The 18,632-nt window shown below is 34.3% G+C and overlaps 3 protein-coding genes across 5 annotated transcripts; 2 read left to right on the top strand and 1 right to left on the bottom strand.

The window, feature by feature from the left end:
- Positions 1 to 365: 365 nt before the first annotated feature.
- Positions 366 to 5,116, top strand: LOC106645689 (transmembrane protein 65). 3 transcript variants are annotated; one of them, XM_014361604.2, is made up of 6 exons: positions 366 to 1,265; positions 2,519 to 2,542; positions 3,154 to 3,195; positions 3,574 to 3,641; positions 3,708 to 3,911; positions 4,002 to 5,116. In XM_014361604.2, exons 1-6 carry the CDS (start codon positions 887 to 889, stop codon positions 4,146 to 4,148), a joined length of 864 nt encoding a protein of 287 aa, XP_014217090.1. In that variant the 5' UTR covers positions 366 to 886; the 3' UTR covers positions 4,149 to 5,116. The 3 variants fall into 3 exon arrangements, with proteins under 3 accessions (XP_014217090.1, XP_023247409.1, XP_014217089.1); XM_023391641.2 differs by lacking the exon at positions 2,519 to 2,542 and adding an exon at positions 2,146 to 2,271 and having other exon boundaries at positions 3,163 to 3,195; XM_014361603.2 differs by lacking the exon at positions 2,519 to 2,542 and adding an exon at positions 2,146 to 2,271 and having other exon boundaries at positions 368 to 1,265.
- LOC106645688 (uncharacterized) lies at positions 4,446 to 6,998 on the bottom strand. Its single transcript, XM_014361602.2, has 5 exons — positions 6,777 to 6,998; positions 6,181 to 6,277; positions 5,895 to 6,100; positions 5,691 to 5,819; positions 4,446 to 5,607 (listed from the first exon to the last, which is right to left on the bottom strand). The coding sequence occupies exons 1-5, from the start codon at positions 6,819 to 6,821 to the stop codon at positions 4,870 to 4,872; spliced, it is 1,215 nt and encodes a 404-aa protein (XP_014217088.2). The 5' UTR covers positions 6,822 to 6,998; the 3' UTR covers positions 4,446 to 4,869.
- Positions 6,999 to 8,289: 1,291 nt separating this feature from the next.
- LOC106645687 (actin-binding protein IPP) lies at positions 8,290 to 13,040 on the top strand. Its single transcript, XM_014361601.2, has 7 exons — positions 8,290 to 8,748; positions 9,715 to 10,246; positions 10,335 to 10,500; positions 10,585 to 10,931; positions 11,023 to 11,369; positions 11,452 to 11,672; positions 12,016 to 13,040. The coding sequence occupies exons 1-7, from the start codon at positions 8,679 to 8,681 to the stop codon at positions 12,250 to 12,252; spliced, it is 1,920 nt and encodes a 639-aa protein (XP_014217087.2). The 5' UTR covers positions 8,290 to 8,678; the 3' UTR covers positions 12,253 to 13,040.
- The last annotated feature ends 5,592 nt before the right edge of the window (positions 13,041 to 18,632 follow it).

Genomic DNA, 18,632 nt, shown 5'->3' with positions numbered 1-18,632 from the left:
CTTATATTTTATAAAGAACTTGATGTTGCGCGCCGGGACCGCAATATTCGACATTCGATCGAAATATAAGTTATTGCATGCTCAAGCTGGAACATTTCAATTCTTTCGCAAGTTTCGACACACCAAAGTAATAAAGTTGAACTTTCTAAGGGACGGCCGCTGAGTAATGTGATTTTCCTGCATAAACAATTCCTCTCTCCACGGGGACTTCCACGCGCGAGTGACGTCAACGACGTGCGTCACGCACACGTTTTTGCGTTATCGGGTGAAAAAAATTCGATGGTATGGAGAGGAGGTGCGGTGTAGAGTAGAGAGAGATATTCAGCCTCTGTATACACTTGCCAGTTATACCCACTTACGGCGCTCACCCCAAACCAAAAACCCCAGTAAGGCACGTACCCTTGCCCCAAGCGCATCGGCACAGAAATAAGGCTCAGCTCACGTTCAACCGTTCGTCATCGACTCGTCGACGAACAGGTTTTACGATAAGCATATATATACTGACACAAAGTTTATAATTATACTTTATTTAAAACAAACGCGTGTGACGGACAATTTAGTGAGTGCAGAGCGCGCCTATATGCTGTCATCGATGCCATCATCGCTTGTTACAACAGCAATAATTATATAAAACACCAGTAACAATCCATATACGATTCCATCCTCGGACGAGCTTTGACTTTCTTCACATTGTATACTTACTTGTGGAGAGCCTAGAGTTGTGCAATAATATACATATAAGTAACAGTGTTTTTTTTTTTTATGACAACCCATAAGTGTACCTTTGGTGCTCGTGTGTAATAATATATACAGTAAAACGTACGAGGCGTACTTTCGATAAAATTTATAAATAAAGGGCAATCAATCAAAATAAAATTAAAGAAAAATGTGCATTCCGATGTCCACCGTATTGTGTCGAGTGACAAGGAGTAGACTCGCCGATCACAGTAGCAGAAGCAACATGATGTTCCTCAGAGGCTGCAGCTGCAAAGCACGAGCATTTTGGAGTTCAATGACCACCGAAAAGTGTGTTCTTCGCCAGGGCTCCTACAACAATCAAATAAACGATAACAACTCGGGCGATCATTGTCAGAAGAGAGCGATGGGTAGTGCCTCGGCAGCTGTCACGTCTGGCGCGATTCCTGGAGTGCTCACCAAAAAACAGGCCAAGGAACTGGCGGTCAGGCTCACCCCTGACGAGCGACAAGTTCTCATAGCTGCCCTGCAGGAGTGTCAGTTTCAGAAAATCAAGGCTGAGTACGAAGGTAATGATGCAATGCCGTTGGGCTTATGCTCACACTATAGCAGAAGCCTCGTACAGCTGATGGTGGTATACATTTTTTTTGAGTGGGTGAACGTACGATGATATAATATAAATGAGCTATCATATCGATGACACCTGTATATTATTATGCTGTATGCCTGTTATGAATATAGTTCCGAAATTTTTTATCTGTAATTTTTTTTCCCATTTCTGGCACTGATTTGATTCTTTTTTTCTTATAAATATTAATATAGTGGGAGTGTTTTTTATTACGATACTCCTATTTTTAGCACTCGTTCTCTTTAATCACTCTTATTACGCACAATTTTTAGAACAAATTACTGTACACCTTTTGCTAATGTCGAATGCTGATCTTTGTTAAGTAGATGAGCATAGGTCTCTAAACAATTGAATGAATAATAATTAACGTGTAATCATTAAAAAAAAAAAAAAATAGTCTAGCTTATTTCTTATCCAATGATGATTGTCTCATACATGTGTAGAGATTTCATGTATAATTTTTGGTATAGAATATAAAGACTCTGTGTACGAGCTCGAAATGCACATAGTTATCCGTAATACTGAAGAGTCTCTACTAATCATTGAGAGACCACATCGGCTTGTCGATCCTCATTAATTGTGCTGTAAACAGAAGTGCAGATTTTTCTACTATTTATCAAAGAGGTAGTTTACTCAGATTTTTTAAAGACATTTTGTCATTTAATTTTCTAATATCCATTATTTTCCCCGAGTCTCAATAGCAGTCCTGTAGCCCTTTTATTAGCTTAATTTTATTTGTTTATTGTTTTTTTTTTTTTTTTTCAATGAGTTAATTTACGTTTTTTTAATTGAGTTTGGCCCATTTATTTTCGTCTATTTAGGTCAGCTCGCTGCATTCAGATGGAGGAGTAAATTTGGAAGACCAAGCAAAGTACCAACATTAGGGGATGTTGACCCCACAGGCAGTTACTGTGCTGTTCCAGATGATTGGCTATTAAAAAAGTATGGTATGAGAGATGAAATTTATATATTTCCAGGACCAGTAGAAGGAGCTTCTATTAACAAATTTTTATAACAATGATGATTAGTGGTGTATTCATTTCGGTGTTTTTTGCACTTTTGCACTCATTACACGCAAATCAATTAATTTCACCTAACAATAATAATATTAATATTATTAATTCTTTAATCCATAACATTACGAAAATGATAATAGATTTCAATGACTCATATTAACGTGTTTTATGCTTCAAGTGGATTTACCAGAAGCTGAGTCATGTAAGCGTGCATGTTAACAAACAAAAACCTTTTTTTCAGTCTATCAATAAATTTTACATTTGTTGTTATTCTTTAAAAAATTAGATTGAATGCCCAATAATTTTAACTTTTCGGTGTTTTTCGTCAATTCTTTACATCACAATGAAAAAATTAAAATGCCACACCCCCACCACTACACCAAACACAAGAGGCTGCATCTTTAAAAATAAACTTTATCTATTTCTGTGCTATTGTCTTCTACGCTGGTTCCCTGGAAACTCAATAAAAATTTCAAAAAGCAAACTATGCCAATGTTTGACTAACCTTTGTTTCTCTTTTTCCCCTCTGCTTTGCTCTCATTTCTTGGATACAAAACAAACTAACTCTGTAAGTCTGTCAAATATTTAAAACAAAAAAAGTTTGTTAAGTACACGATTCGGAATTGGCACGCGATTAACTTTTTATATAATTCTCGATTCTGCATGCACAAGCATTTTCTATCGGTAATTGATGACTTATTGCTCATTAAACTCGGGTACTACTATACTACTATACTTTTCTATGAAAAAGAAGTATTCTATTATTCCTAATGCAACACCGAGTATAAAATTTGTATGCGTTTGATTTTTTAGTGGAAACAGTTCCTCAACCAACCAAAGGGGATTTGATGAGAGGTGAGAAAAATAAAATTATCTACTTCTTTGTTCACTAAAAATCAATTAACATTTAATCGTGACAGTATTAAATTTTTACACTCGCACGTGATTTGTAACGTCTACATATTTATTTTACACATAAGTAATTTCTATTCCAAATAGCTTTTCTTGTTTATTTTTTTCGACTCGCGGGATTCTGAACGAAAAAAAAGCCTTTAGTTATGGATTACCTTTTATACCTACAGATTTTTATACTTGAAAATTTTATATCAAAAAATATGAACAAAAAAATTCATTTCAAGTAAAATTATGTCTAAGCTATCACGTACGATCGAAACAATTTATATGATTTAAATTAACTAAAAATTTTAATTGGAAACTTTCTGATGATTACAGTATCGGTTGCAAATGCCATTCCATTCATTGGATTCGGATTCCTTGATAATTCAATTATGATCATTGCCGTGAGTAAAAAAAAAATATTTCAACAACCAATAAAAACATTCTGGAAAAAAAAAATTAATTTCTAGGGTGACTCTATCGAAGCAACATTAGGTGCTTTTATATCTCTGACGACAATGGCTGCTGCGGCATTCGGAAACACTATTTCCGATATATTAGGAATCGGATCGGCCTACTACGTCGAGCTCCTTGCCCAGAGAATAGGATTCCAACCACCTAAGCTAACGCCAATTCAACTAGATTTGCCAAAATCTAGAAGAGCAGCTAATATGGTACAAGTTAAATACCTGTTGATGTGTGCTTCATACAGCTAATATATTTACAGTGCACTTTAATCACTATTTCATTTTTTGATTTTTTAGGGTCGAGTAATTGGAGTGACTATAGGATGCTTGCTGGGAATGTCTCCACTGTTATTTTTGCATAAAGAAACAAAAGAACAATCAAAAGATGACGAAGTGGAAGAAAAAAAAGAAGATAACAAGACTAAAAAAGATGAAAAAAAATGAGGTCCAACTAGAATGTAGGCACGTACATATATGTAAATGTATATCGAATTATAATTTGTACAAATCTACTTGTAATCGACTTTTAGACATGCATTAGTCTCTTGCTGGATCCAAGTCGGCTAACGCTTTGCCATATTGTGATTATCACACAAGTCTATTCATACTTGTTTTTAAACGTGTGTAAATATTATAGAGAAGCTTTTAAGCAGCGGTTTTAGAAAAGTTTAACTGTAACACAAGCATTAATATTTTAAGTATGGCATTTAAGAAAATAGCTATGAGAATAAAAGTAGACTTTCTCTTGATGGATTTATTGAAAAAATGTTTTTGTAGGGAGCAAAAATACAGAATAGAAGTCAGTACAAAAAATATATCTTTCCCATAGGGATGGTGCTTAATTTACTAAATTGTACATGTTTTTAAACTTTGTTAGATTGTTGATTATTCCTATTGAATAGTTGACATTTCTATGTAAACATTTTAACTATAAACATTTGAGATAGTTTAATTATTATGCAAAGTAATGAAATTTCAAATCATTAAAGGTATATAAAAATATGTTGTACTTAATGTTTTTAGTAAAAAGTATAAGAAATAAGAATTTTGTTACAAAAAAAAAAATCAAAGTAAATTTATATATTTGAGTTACGTTATTGTAAGTTGATGTCTTTTTAATATGTATATACTTTGATCTCCAATCGGGTAAAATTAAATGAAAAATTTACATGACCGTCAATGACTTTAAATACTTAGGAAAATATCCAATGTAATACTTCATGTCGTGTTTGTAGTAGTTAAGACTAGAGTGAAGTAATACTTTTTTTTTCCTTTTATCAATTTTAGAAAATCTAAAATATGGATCTGATTCACTTATAAAGCTTTTTTTAGTACTATAATCGTCGTCTTGGTGAAAATTATTTTCCCAATCACTTTTGCATTTAAATTCCTGTTTAAAGTTATTAAGCCAAGGTGTTATTACTTCAATAAGCCAACCCCATCCATTTTCCTTTACTGTATCGTTACAATTACATACAAAAACATTACCCTGTGTGTTGGTTTGATTACGTACTTCAGTCTTGTCCAGGCTCGATTCAAGTAAAATATTTGCAATTTCCTCTTCAACTTGTAAGTTTTCCTGAGTTAGAGCTGTACATTGATGATCTGATATGCCAGAGGACAAACTCTGTTGGCCCAAACTCATAAATGTTCTGGGTATACTCGATGCTACTGTTGCCGATCCCAACAACGTCATTAGGCCTGCTGCATATGTAGCAATACACATAGAAGACACACCAAGTACTGTTTGTGCTAGTGCCAACAGATTGGCACTGTCTAGCAAAGTATTTAGTTCTGTGTACGAGAACCAGCCTCTCTTTCTAGCCTCCCTGATAGCAAGATCCTCTTCCAGTCTTTGTAGTCTTTTCCAAAAATCTTCATGGTCCACAAAGACTGTCCATTTCTATAAATAAATGAAAAATTCAACAAGTAACATTTTGTGCAATAATTATACACGTATACACACGATATTTGATGATTTCTTACTATAGCTTTGAGGAACTCCCTTTCCAATTTATTAAGCTTTGCAATGCTCAAATCCCCTGATTTTGCCCATTCTGCGTTATAGACGTCGTCTTCCTCACCTTCATCGTGTAAGAATTTGCTGGCAACCATCTAGGCAATGGTGATGTAAACGTTACACAAACAGGCTAAAAAAAAGATTTCTCAAAAAAGGCTGTAGTGACTCACCAAAGATACCAAAAACAGTTCAGAAGGAGCGACTCTCTGCAGGTATTCTGGATTGCAGTCCTTAAGCCTTTCAATGTAAATTAGTGCCATAACAAGAGAGCAAGGTGAGACACAGGCGTTTCGTGAGATTCGGCCGGCCTCCTCGACATCAAGATGATCCAGCGTTGGGCCATGCTTCACATCAGTGAATATTTCAGCAGCAAGTTCTGCAACGGAGCGTTAGCAAGAAGTATTATCTAACATGCACATTTGCCTCAATGTTTGTTCATGAATAAATCATACAAACCTGTTACTGGCAAGCTCAGGCAATCTGTAGGAGGTAATTTTGTGTAGTACAGTGTCTTGGATATCCGATCGAGAAATTCATCGTGTCCACCGATCTCCTGTAAACAAATACATCACAATCATGTACTAATGATGCTCAAGTTTGTAATTTTTTTTTCTGAATTGAAATTATATTTGAAACGTTTGTACATTGATTGTCATATTGAACACACCCCTGTGTTAGACTAATATGGTTAATGACATGCAGAAAGTGCAGGTGCTCAGTTTAAACAAGAATCTCCTTACTATACGAGTCGAGTACCTACTGTTCTTTGCATTTAATAACTGCTGACGTGCTGACACTGTCATGTCAATAATATTTTTTTGTACAAACCAACCCACGCCTTAAGCATGTCACGTTATATTTATTTTTGTTGGAGCCTGATTCTTGAAACTTTTAACTACGTCGTAATTAATGTTTACAGTTAATGCGTACCAATAAGAGAAGAACTTTAAAAACATTAGACTCCAGATAAAAAAATACTCGACATAGCCATAGTCTAGTCTGTATGACTGTAATAAACAATCAAGTAGGTGGATATACATTACAGTACATACCGTAGGGAGTCTAGCGTACACATTATCAGTAAATTTGCGTCCCATCCTAGGGAATCAGAAGGAATAAAGTGGCCAAAAGTCGATTCTATCTTGTTGACGACATAAAAAGGAAAAACTAATCACTTATATTAATAAGGTTTTTTCACACGCGCGTACTTTGACAATGGAGGCAGCCCAAATCTTGCGCAAAAAATGAGCAATTCCTCAGTTTCCTCACAAGGCCCGAATGTCGAGACATATATAGGAAGGAGGAGGGAGAGAAAATGTTTGGTTAGGTTAGGAAACGAACACGAATTTTTTGCTAGTGAAAAAATAGTGCTTCAGTATGGTAAATGGTAACCCTTAAAACCCTAAGCACAGTGACACTTTAATATGTGTAAACCGCGAAATTTAAATATGAATCCGCACAGAGAAAGTATAAATTTTATTGATAGACAGTGGGTGTTAATAAACCAAACGATTACACACACAAACTTAAAATAGTATTTATGATAAAATGTTTGTATCAAAACTGCTGATAGAAGTACATTAATACGTACTCATTGTCAAAAATTAAATAATTACATTGCATGTTTGCCGTACAAAAAACAATTTACCAAATATGGATGTCGAGCTAAACAAACAAAATGAGAAATGTTGTATCATCTACTAATTTAATATTAAGTAATTACACGGATTGAACGAATAAATGAGCGGCAGGCAGGTGAGTGTTGGCATTTGAGTACTTTTTGTGAGAGATGTTGCAGTAGTGTGTAAATAAAATATTACCAATTAACCAATACAGAAGATTTAATTTATAAATAAGTATGTAATGCATTGTAAAATCGAATAAATTGAAACTGTATTCGTCAATATAATATAGACAAATTTTTACTTTTTAAAGAATCGTGCTAATTGAAATCGAAACCATCACAAAAGTGCATCCAGGATTTTGGTAGTTGACAAATTTGTTTGAACAATCAAAGAGATAATAATTTGTATAGCTAAGTAACAAGATTTGTGCTTAGTATATATAGGCTTCTCAAAAGCTCTGAGACAAATTAACTTCTAAAGCTGGTCATTCACCTCTGTGAAAGCTTTGGCGAAACCATAGAAAATGTTTAAGATAAGGGGCTTGTCTGGTTTGCTATACAAAAATCATACAAGTGCACTGCATAGACGATACATTTTATGTTGTATACATACATATAAATATGTACTTATTTTGTGTGGTGGTGTACTTATCACGTATAGTGTATAGTACCTAATGTACCTATAGTTTTACTAGCTACTGATAAGAGACTCTATATTACCTATTAGTGGTAAGTATCTGTCTGACGGTCGTGTAAGTCGTGTTCTCTGTTATGTAGATCAGACTTAGAGAAAGAGTACAGAGTAGTTTGTAGTTGTCGCGCAATTTTAACGCGCATCTTCAGGGGTTATATCGGGGAAGACTGAGAAGAGTTGAGAGGGGGAATATCATTGGCGCTTGATAACAATGATAACAACTTGTACCTCGTAGGTGTGTAGACTATAGGGACGTGGGGACTGTGCAAGTGTTAGTTGTAGGCTATAACTATAAGGTCGCATACATATACAACCTTCTAAATCAGATAATTGATTTGTGGCTTGCAAGCTTACTTTGCCATGCGAAAAGCAGCAGCATATAAGTATAATAACGACGGCGATGTGTGTGGATTTGCTGCCCATATCGTTCAGTTGATCGTGTGGTGACGACTCAGCAGTTGTTTCTGCCTGCGGGCATTGCAGCTGCCAAGTTTAGTTTTGGAGCAGAAGGACGTGGGTGTCACACTCTTTTAATTGTGAGAGACAGAGAGTAGTGTCATCAGGGGACAAAAGTTACTAGACAAATATCATTGTTAACTTATAAGCGACGTATAAGTGGAAAATGAGGTGGTAATTATGCGTCTTAAGGGCAAAAGCAACAACAAATCATTCCCGAGTGTCTACAAAGTGCTGTCGCGCATATGTCGTGAGTATAACTTTCATGTTATTAAATGTATCAACATTATATGTATTGAAGGCTGTATTGTGTTGTTTTCCCTTGACGATATGTAGTTATATCAACCGAGACCCGTGACTTATGACAACAGAAAAAATTTGAGTTTTATAGTCAGTAACCCACTAACCATGCACATAAACACTACTGTCATTTTCTCTTAGCTCACAATTTTGTTGTTATTTTAACCATCTACACGCGCTGCTCTTGTAGACTCCGAAATTCCAGCGTTTTCTACCTTTCTACTCATAAGTACACCCCCCTTCTCTCTCTCTCTCTTTTTTTTGCTAAAGTATTATACTTCTATACTTTTTTGTGAGTTTATTTGGAGAAACAGATGATCGCCAGACGACAATTTTTTTCTCGAATGTGCGTGTTTGTAAACAGCACAATTTAAAGACGAGCAAAGAGCTCTTTGTGTTTATTCCTTCAGGATCATAAAATTTTTTATTTCATCTTACTTTGATATTAGTGTCGGGCTTAAACGCGTCATTATATAATTATATTTCTGAAATGGAGAGCCTTGAGCCCTTTTTCTTCATCAATTTTAATGTACGATAATGTCTGGAGTGAATCCCTTATGCATTATTTATGAAGGAATTCAAAAGAATGTTGGCAATAACGTTAAGAACTTGCACTTTTATCTGGTCAAGTACACTACATTTTTTTTTAATGCCACAACTGCAAAAAATGTCCACAATAGTATCTGTATTTCTATACTTTGATTTCGAAACTTTTTTGATCCATTTTTTTTTACTGCAAAATAGTTTTGAAATCAATTTTTACCTTACAATCTGTTGGTGTCTAAAAATAAAATGTTTTTGAATTCACTGCTCGATCAAGATACGCTATTCGTATATTGGCTTGTAGTTTCAAAACCTATTTTTAACGTTTTCATTAGCTTTACCTCACACATTTTATAATACTTGTATATTTTAGGTGCCGTAGACAAAGGACATCTAGATGGTTGTTTCATGGCTGATAATACAGTAGCTCCACTGAAGAGCGAAATCAATTCCAACACAATGGGTTTTGCAACGCAACCAATGAATGAAACTGCAGATAATTCCAATACTCTATATGCAGTGGGACACTATGCCCCCAAGGTCTTAATGAATTTAAACTCTCAGAGACTTAAAAATCAATTCAGCGATGTTGGCTTGGTTGTTGGGAACACAGTCATCAGGGCACACAGATCTGTTTTGGCAGCCAGCAGTGCCTACTTTAATGCCATGTTCACTGGTGGATTAGTAGAGGAGCAACAGGAGCTTGTAGAAATCCATTCTATATCTGAAAACATTCTGTCCATTCTTGTTGAATTCATTTACACTGGAAACGTTAATATAACTCAAGATAATGTGCAAGAGCTGTTTGCAGCAGCTGATATGCTGGAATTAGGTGAAGTAGTATCTAGTTGTATTTCTTATTTACAAGAACAACTGCATTACACCAATGCCCTTGGAATTTATAGGTAAACCAATCATTTGTTTAAAATAAACGCGCTTATTTAATGTTTCAGTTTTATCATGTGGTTGATTAATTTTTTATTTTTTTCACAGATTTGCAGAAGCTCACAATAGAGTAGATCTTCTGGAGACTGCCTTACGTTTTATTGAAGTCAATTTCACGAGGATTTCCCAAGAGGAAGAGTTTTTAGATCTGCCAAAAGAACATTTGGTTCAGTTCATCAGCAGTGAAAATATTCACATCGATACGGAATTTCAGGTACACTGGGCAGTTATAAAGTTTATGTACATACATATATCCACCCTTACAGAGCAATTGCTCATGAAAAATTCATTTCCTTAGGTCTTCCAAGCAGCATACAACTGGATTACTCACGACATACCAGCTAGACGTTGCTACGTTTTCGAAATATTCGGTCACATAAGATTACGACTGTGCTCAATGGCTCGCCTTGACCGAGTAATCTACGAATGCAACGACGGCAGTCTTATTGTGGCCTTGACCTCCATCCAAAAAGACTTGATATCAAATAAAGGATGCCTTGTTCCACTGCGTGCGCAGCCCCGCCTTGGAGCTAAGAAAAACATACTGGTCATTGGTGGCTCCAAACGCGAACATTCTGCTGACGGCTGGGTCAGACCGGCCGAGAGTACCTATGACACCATTAATAAATACGATACCTTTAATAAGTGAGTCCTCTATCGAATATTTATACTTGGTATGCCATTTATTACTCGACGAGCCAGACGATTGCGTAATAACCGATTAACTGTCTTTTAGCACTTGGAGCGAGGTAGCCCCGATAGCAATAGGTCGAATATTGCCGGGAGTGGCGTTACTTGACGGCAAAGTTTACGTCGTGGGTGGCGAGCTCGAGTCGTGTATCATAGCCAACGGTGAGTGCTACGACCCTCGAGACAACGTATGGACGCGAATAGCCCCCATGTCAGAGGCCAGATGCGAGTTTGGATTATGTGCCTTGGACAATCATTTATATGCATTCGGTGGCTGGGTTGGCGAGGACATTGGCGATACCATCGAGGTTTACGATCCAATTACAAATACTTGGACTCTCAGTGGGAAAATGCCTGACCCACGATTCAGTATGGGCGTTGTCGCATACGACGGTGAGATAAAATTGCTATTCTCATGTCTGATTTTCTTAACGTTTGTGATTTGTTTTTTTAATTTTTAAAATTATTTTTCAAGGATTGATATACATCGTTGGTGGCTGTACACACGACAGTAGACATCGCCAGGACCTAATGAGCTATAATCCGGTGACAAAAGAATGGAACTCTCTGGCACCTATGCCGACTCCCCGTTCACAAATGGGCGTGGCTGTACTTGATGGTTTCATGTACGTTGTTGGAGGCACTAAGAAGAATCACGAAGTGTTACCCTCTGTCGAGCGATATTCCTTCAGCTATGTAAGTAATTTGACGATACAACTTCAATCACATTTTTTTTACAGCATTTTAATTGGCGCACTACATTCATTAAAAATGTAAGATTTCTCAGTCAAAACTCATAAAAAAACTAACGTCCATTAGCAAAAATTTAACTTATCCAACACCCAAAATCAGGCACGAATAATTGCGATTTGAATGTCAAACAAAGTTGAGGAAAGAAAGAAAAAAAAAAAAATTGTCAATATCTATTTTTAAAAGCTTGTCCAACAAGCATTTTGCGTTCGTGCCAAAAAACGTGTAAGCAGGTTTATCACGATGATAAAAGAGAACAAAGTGATCCTAGAGCTGATTTGTATTTTAGAACACGTGGAGCACAGTATCCCCGTTAAACGTCGGACGTTCTTATCCTGCTGTGGCAGCAGCCGACGGTCGCTTGTACGTGATTGGAGGCGATCAGCTGCAAGAGATAAACTTCTATCGCACTCAAATCACGGTTTCAACTGTTGAGAGTTACGATCCGGTCAACTACAAGTGGACCGAGTGTGCCCCCCTTCCTACCAGCAGAGGCGAGGCTGCCGCTGTTATCGCACCCTTCTGATTTTAATAATAATCCGATTTTTACCTTTTTTTTAATTTCTTTCCTCTTTGGTTTTCGTTGTTGCGTTACTTTGAGTTTACTACGATTTGACTTCGTTTGTCGTCAAAGTGATAAAGTTCACCGAATCGCATTCTCTTTAGAGAGAAAGATACTCACTTTTAATGACTCTTTTTGCTATGATTAGTTGAGGGTGATAATTTTCACTAGTTTTTATTACGTTAGAGATGGGCAGATATCGTTGTTTTTATTTATTTAATTTTTTTTATTTATGTTTTTTTTTTTTAAAGATTTATCTTGAATTCTGAATTCACTAGTACAAGATAACGTACATCGAAGTAGGTTGAAGAAATAACTATAAATTCTATTGTAAAATTTTCCAAAAATTTGATTTTATGTGAAAATTTTTTTTTATTTTTATTATATTCTTGTACACGGGCTCTTTTTGTGACTTTAATATTAAAACAGAAAATGAAAAGTTTATTTAATATATACATATACCAGGGTACACATTATTTCCTGATCTCGATTTTTCGAACATATATACTCTTTGAAATCTCTTTGTTACATCTTAAAACTAAAATCAATACCCTAAATACCCAAACATATTGCAGTTATCCGTACCGCCAGACACAAGATGACTTTTCAGTTTATTTCAATTTTTTGACCATTTTAAAAATTTTACTTGGATTTTTAAACCCTCACACTGTATGACATGTTGCTCGAAAATGATACGCAATTTTTATCAGCTCAAATGGAAATTTTTGAAAAAAAATTAGATATTTTTTTTTTTTTTTTTCCTTTAAAGGGTACAAAGACCAAAATCACATGTTTTTCGCATACTTTTTTTGGGCTGAAAAAAATTTCGTATCACTTTCAAGCAATGTATAAATAATAAATGAAGTTAAATAGATTTAAAGTTAAGTTAAAATTTTTAAAATGGTAAAAAAATTAAATACAGCTGAAAAATCTAATGTTATTTAAATAGGAAATCATCTTGTTTCTGGTAACACATTACTCCAACATTTTTTGGTTTTCAAGGTATGGAAGAAATATAAGGGTTTTGTAACGAAGAGTTTTCAAAGGGTATACGAAAAATAGAAATCGTAATAATAACAAGGGTCATCCTAATATATATATACATATAATTTGAAAAATAATAGTCGTTTGTTATGGAGTTAATTTTTATGCTACTCTGACTTGCCCATTTCTGCTTATGTGATAGAAAAAAAAAAAGAAAAGAAAAGAAAAAATGAATTTTCGTTGTGTAAATAGATTTTTACCATAGTTATAATTGGAAATTAATCCAACCGGTGATATTGACTTAAAAATTGTATTAAAGAAAAAAAAAAGTATACTTGAAAAACAAGAATAAAATGTGAACCAAGAAAAAAAAAAAACAAGCGTTCGCAAAATGCTTGCATTCGTAAAAGCAGAGAATATCGCACGATAAACATTTTTGCGTAAGATGAATAACGTGCTTAGTTTTATAGTCAACAAAAACTTCTTACTCTTGCGCATTTGCACTGGCCCAATACGACAGAACTGACGAAAAATAGCTACTATGATATTATGAGCTTGTTTTAGTCATGCTTTTTACACTATGATTAACTTAAAAAAATCCTTAAGTTATGAGTTGATCGAAAAAACAAAACAAAACAAAAAAAAACCTCAAGGAGTGAATAATGAATTTTTTTTCTAACACTTCTTGTATGCGATTATCATATCAGTTAGTTATATTCTCTTCTACAAAATCTATATATAATCTTACATGGTAATTTAGCATTTTACACTCGATTAATAACATATTATACAGTCTAGAACGATTTTTGTGAAACGCTATATAAATATAGTTAAGAACTCCGCAAAGATAAAGGAAGCATCGAAAAAGCTGATATATAAAGAAAAGTGTACGTTAATCAAATGTTCCTAACTATTAGGTATGCCATACATATAAAAATTGTTCATCAACTCAATTGAGCTCCACCTCATAAATGAATTTGTATTTGCATAATAGGTAAATATATAGAGAAAGGAACCCACCACAAGAGCAGAAAAACAAACATTCAAAGTTCGTCCGTCGTCGTTTTCTATGGGCTTCTCTGTTCTGGCCCACGACGACACTCTTTATTATTGTAAATAACCATATTTTGTAGTCGATATAAAAGAACGTCAAACGAAAGATTAACAAACGAAAAAAAAAATATAATCAAGATTATTAAAAAAACCTTTATTATTGCGAAGGTTCATATTGAGTGCCTAGTGATGCGTCGAGGTCAAGGGGGACAAGGTGGTATCTTGTTATAAATTATTCAACTTGTGTAATCGTACTATTCATTCTTTATACTATATACATGCATATAATATATACGTTATTGTGTGGCATAAAGAGTAAAGATAAAACGTATGACAGCACATCTATTTCATCCATAAGCTTGAGGTGAATGTATTTCGGATGGGAACAATTGGTTTCGAAAGTACGTCTCATCTGGATTTGTTGCGTAACAGCGATGTTCTCGTAATAAGTGTATAAGTGATATCGATAAGTTTGCAACTAAACACCAAAGAGAACGTTTTCAAAAAATGAAGAAGAAGAAAAAATACCAACTATTTTGGTGATTCGAACAACTCAACTTTAGTTGAATAATCTTTCAATTTGGAATTGATTTTCTTATTTTTACATCGTTTTATATGCAATATTCAAGATGGGTTGAAGAATTTCTTCTCTAGTTGAAGGTTTTTACTTACGCATTTTAAATATTTCCCGAGTTATTTAGTTGAGCAATTATGGTATAAATCACTGCCAACTGTCATCTAACAGTTTAAGTATTTCAATGAATTATTATTATTATTATTATTATTATTAATATTACTGATGTTGCTATTAAAAATATTATCAATAATGGTTTATTCGTAGGAAGCTTTAAAAATCCAATATCGTATTGATCGTCACTACCAAGGATCATCATTGCCTTGGTGAACTATTTGTATATGACTCGATAGAAAAAAAAAAAAAAAAAAAATTGTTACTTATTATTAAGATTCACGTGTACTAATTGTAAAAACAATTGATGTCGTGATCGTCTTTCTTTATTTTTTCATACTAATCATCGATTTGCATTTTACTTTTTTGATTCACCGTTACGATTCAAGAATTTTTCTCAAAAAACGAGAGGACATACACACACGCGCGCATACTGCAGTTACATGCAAACAAAAAGTATCAGCAATAATAATCATTTACGTTTTGTTCGATTAATGATACGAACCAAAGGCGTGAGGATACTTAATTTTTTGAGCTTTAAACAATCCCGATTATTCAGTGATTTCGTACACCGAGATCTAAAGTATTAGGTGTGCATAGGTACCATTTTGCATCGAGCATCGATTCGTGCGTGAAATCGTACATGAATCGAACATATAAAACTTTATGTACATGTATTTTATTCAACCAATCTATCGTCTATTTTCGCGCATGCAGGATACACACACTCACATGGTACAGTCGCTTGATCTCCCTGTATCATCTTGCACGCCGCACTTGCGAATCACATCATTATAATTATATAAATGGCCTTTTGTATGCTTATTGGAAAATTAATTTTAATGCGTGTAGTCATATTATATATATATATTTAATGAATAAATTGTTAATATAAAAAGAAAAATAAAAAAAGGAAATATTGAATGGAAGGAATTGCAACGAGCTCGGTTACGTTTTTGTGTGTGTCAAGGGTGTGATGTAACTTTTGTCTCTCATGAAACCTTTTCTGTGCATCTGTCTCGCTCTTCCATGCGATATATTTAAGAAGAAAAATTAGAAAAAAAATAAAAATCGAAAAAAATTGACGTCATTTTTTATACGCGGATTCGAGGTGAACAAAAAAACAAAAAGTATGTTGTTAAATTTTATTAAAGTAAAAAAAAAAAAAAAAAAAAAAAATAGGTCGAGGCATCCATAAGTGAGGAAAAAAAATCCAATTCCCCTAAAAAAGATAAAATTAAATATGCACTCTTACTCGTGGAAATCTCGAACTTACAAACTTGACAACAGTTGGGCATTTTTAACGTATTTTTACCTACCGACACGTGTTGAAATCGAGGAAATTGTAGAATCGACAAGTGCGAGATCTCTCGTACATGTACGGGGATTGTAACTTATGATGCTCGACTCATTCCGTTAGATCTGACTTGTTTCGCTTTTGAATATTTCTAGACACTTTTATCCGAAAATATTTGCAAGGTTTACACAAATCTAAATTTTTTAAGTGCAAATTTATTTGAAACAAGTTTAAGCGAGAAATCTGATTAATGTACTACACGTAATATGTGTATACACAAATAATATGCGATTATTGTACGTATTATTTAATGCAATAACCCAAGATATATCGTCCCTGTGTTTGCATATACGCATATTAATATGAACTAACCAATATTATAAGCTAACTGTAAGTTCAAAAACATGGACGTTTTAAATATTAAGAGAAATCAGCTAATGGACACATTATATACGGATTTGTCATACATAGCATATTATTATAACTATACTATTATTGTCATTATTACGGAGTATATAGATATTATATGAAAAATTTCAATGCTAAGTATATACACGGAATCCTCGTGGTGCATTGTGTTTTTTTTTTCCATTTATATCCTTATCGACTTGAGAGCTTTATTTACTGAGGAACGAAAATACCTGTAGCGCGTATTCACTTGAAATGACGTATTGTTTATAAACACAAAATTATATGATTTTACTCCTTAGTGTAAGAAAATAAAATGAATTTTTATGAATCAAATTACGTATTATTTATTTATCGTTCTTCAAGTTTTTACGTTCACCTAAGCGGAACAATACTTTTTTTTTTTTTTTTTTTTTTTTCCTTTCCTTGATAATTAAAGAACTCTCCACCCAAACAGCACATAACGTTGGATGAACGTTCGAAAAACGTTATGGAAACGTTGTAAAACGAAAGTGTAAGTGAATGTCTGCAAAAAATCTCAATAAATACTTGAATAAAATTTAATTATTGCCAAAAACGATCATGAGTTAGCCCAACTTCTTCTTTTCCCAACGTTTTTCAAAACGTTGCGTATTTTTAAGGCGATTGCCATAGTCCGAGGACGACTGGTGTTTCAAATAATGAAATGTGTGACTCACGATTTCAGACGATCTACTTTGTTTCTGTTTATAAATCGTTTCTATAAATAAATATGCGCTGTAGAGTATCACGAACAATATCACATCATTGCGAAATCTCATGCTCAATTTACCTTTTATTATCAGTTATTTCTAGACACTTGTTAATCTTGATCTACAATAAACATTAATAACCGAAGACAAGTTGAAATACAATATTTGCCGAATGTAGCACGTAACGTGCGATTTGAGGTGATTTATTTCTGTCGATAAACATCAATAATCAATAATAAAAAAAATGGTTAGAAAAAAGTAGAGTAAATATTCGAGAAAGAAGGCTTGGGAAGTACCTTATCGCGCGTTTAATCGTTTAAAACTAAAATCAACAAACCCTCCCCCCTCGTGTACCAACAAAAATAATTCGAACGAACGGATAGCTATGTATAGCTGGAAGTAAGTGATGATAAGAGATTTTTTTTAGGTACCGCGAGGTGATTGATACTCCATAAAATCATTGCAAATCGATACTTATCTCTCTTTTTTTTTTTTTTTTTCATTTATCAGGACATCAAACAACGACGTCGATTTTTTTAGCGCGTAAACTAAATCCCTCGCGTTTTCCCTTCCGCTCCATTGATACAATGATAACAGAGTTTTTTTTGCGAAAAAGTAGGTAATCTATTATTATACCGGCGATGACGAGTCGTTCTCCGAACGCGTTCCTAAACGATTGACACCCATATACGATTGTATTCTCAATTGTAATTTTAATTTGTCAACCGAATGAAAATTAATGTCACCAACGAAACTTCAAATCTAAATAATGTACGAAACCGTGTGGGTAGATATTTGTCATGCAAAGTATCCCGTATCGTGCCCAACTCGCGGGTAACAAAAAAAAAGGAAGAGAAAAAGGAACAAATGGCTTTGTCGACATGAAGAAGAAAAAAAAAAAAATAGTAACGTCTTGCACGTATCCACACACGTGCCTTCGGAGCATATTATGAGCGTCGCCTGGACAAAAGAGCAGTTTGCATAAAATTACAATCATCGGGGTATTTCTATTTTTCAACCTCAACAAACGGTGTTTACTATTTCGGAAGTTCACGAGAGATATTATAATGTTCTACGCATGAGTTTTCCTCGAGCTTGTAATTGCGATGTCGCCTGATCGAATGCGATTTCCATTACTGGCCGTTTCTCGAAATCAACAACACCACGGCTACATCGATCCGTA

The sequence above is a fragment of the Copidosoma floridanum genome, unplaced genomic scaffold, assembly GCF_036245765.1.
Source record: "Copidosoma floridanum isolate Cflo_tuat_1 unplaced genomic scaffold, Cflo_Japanese_pri ptg000019l, whole genome shotgun sequence".
In the NCBI taxonomy this organism is placed as follows: domain Eukaryota; kingdom Metazoa; phylum Arthropoda; class Insecta; order Hymenoptera; family Encyrtidae; genus Copidosoma; species Copidosoma floridanum.
The sequence above is the reverse complement of the archived record's forward strand: the minus strand, read 5'-3'. Positions and strand labels throughout refer to the sequence as shown.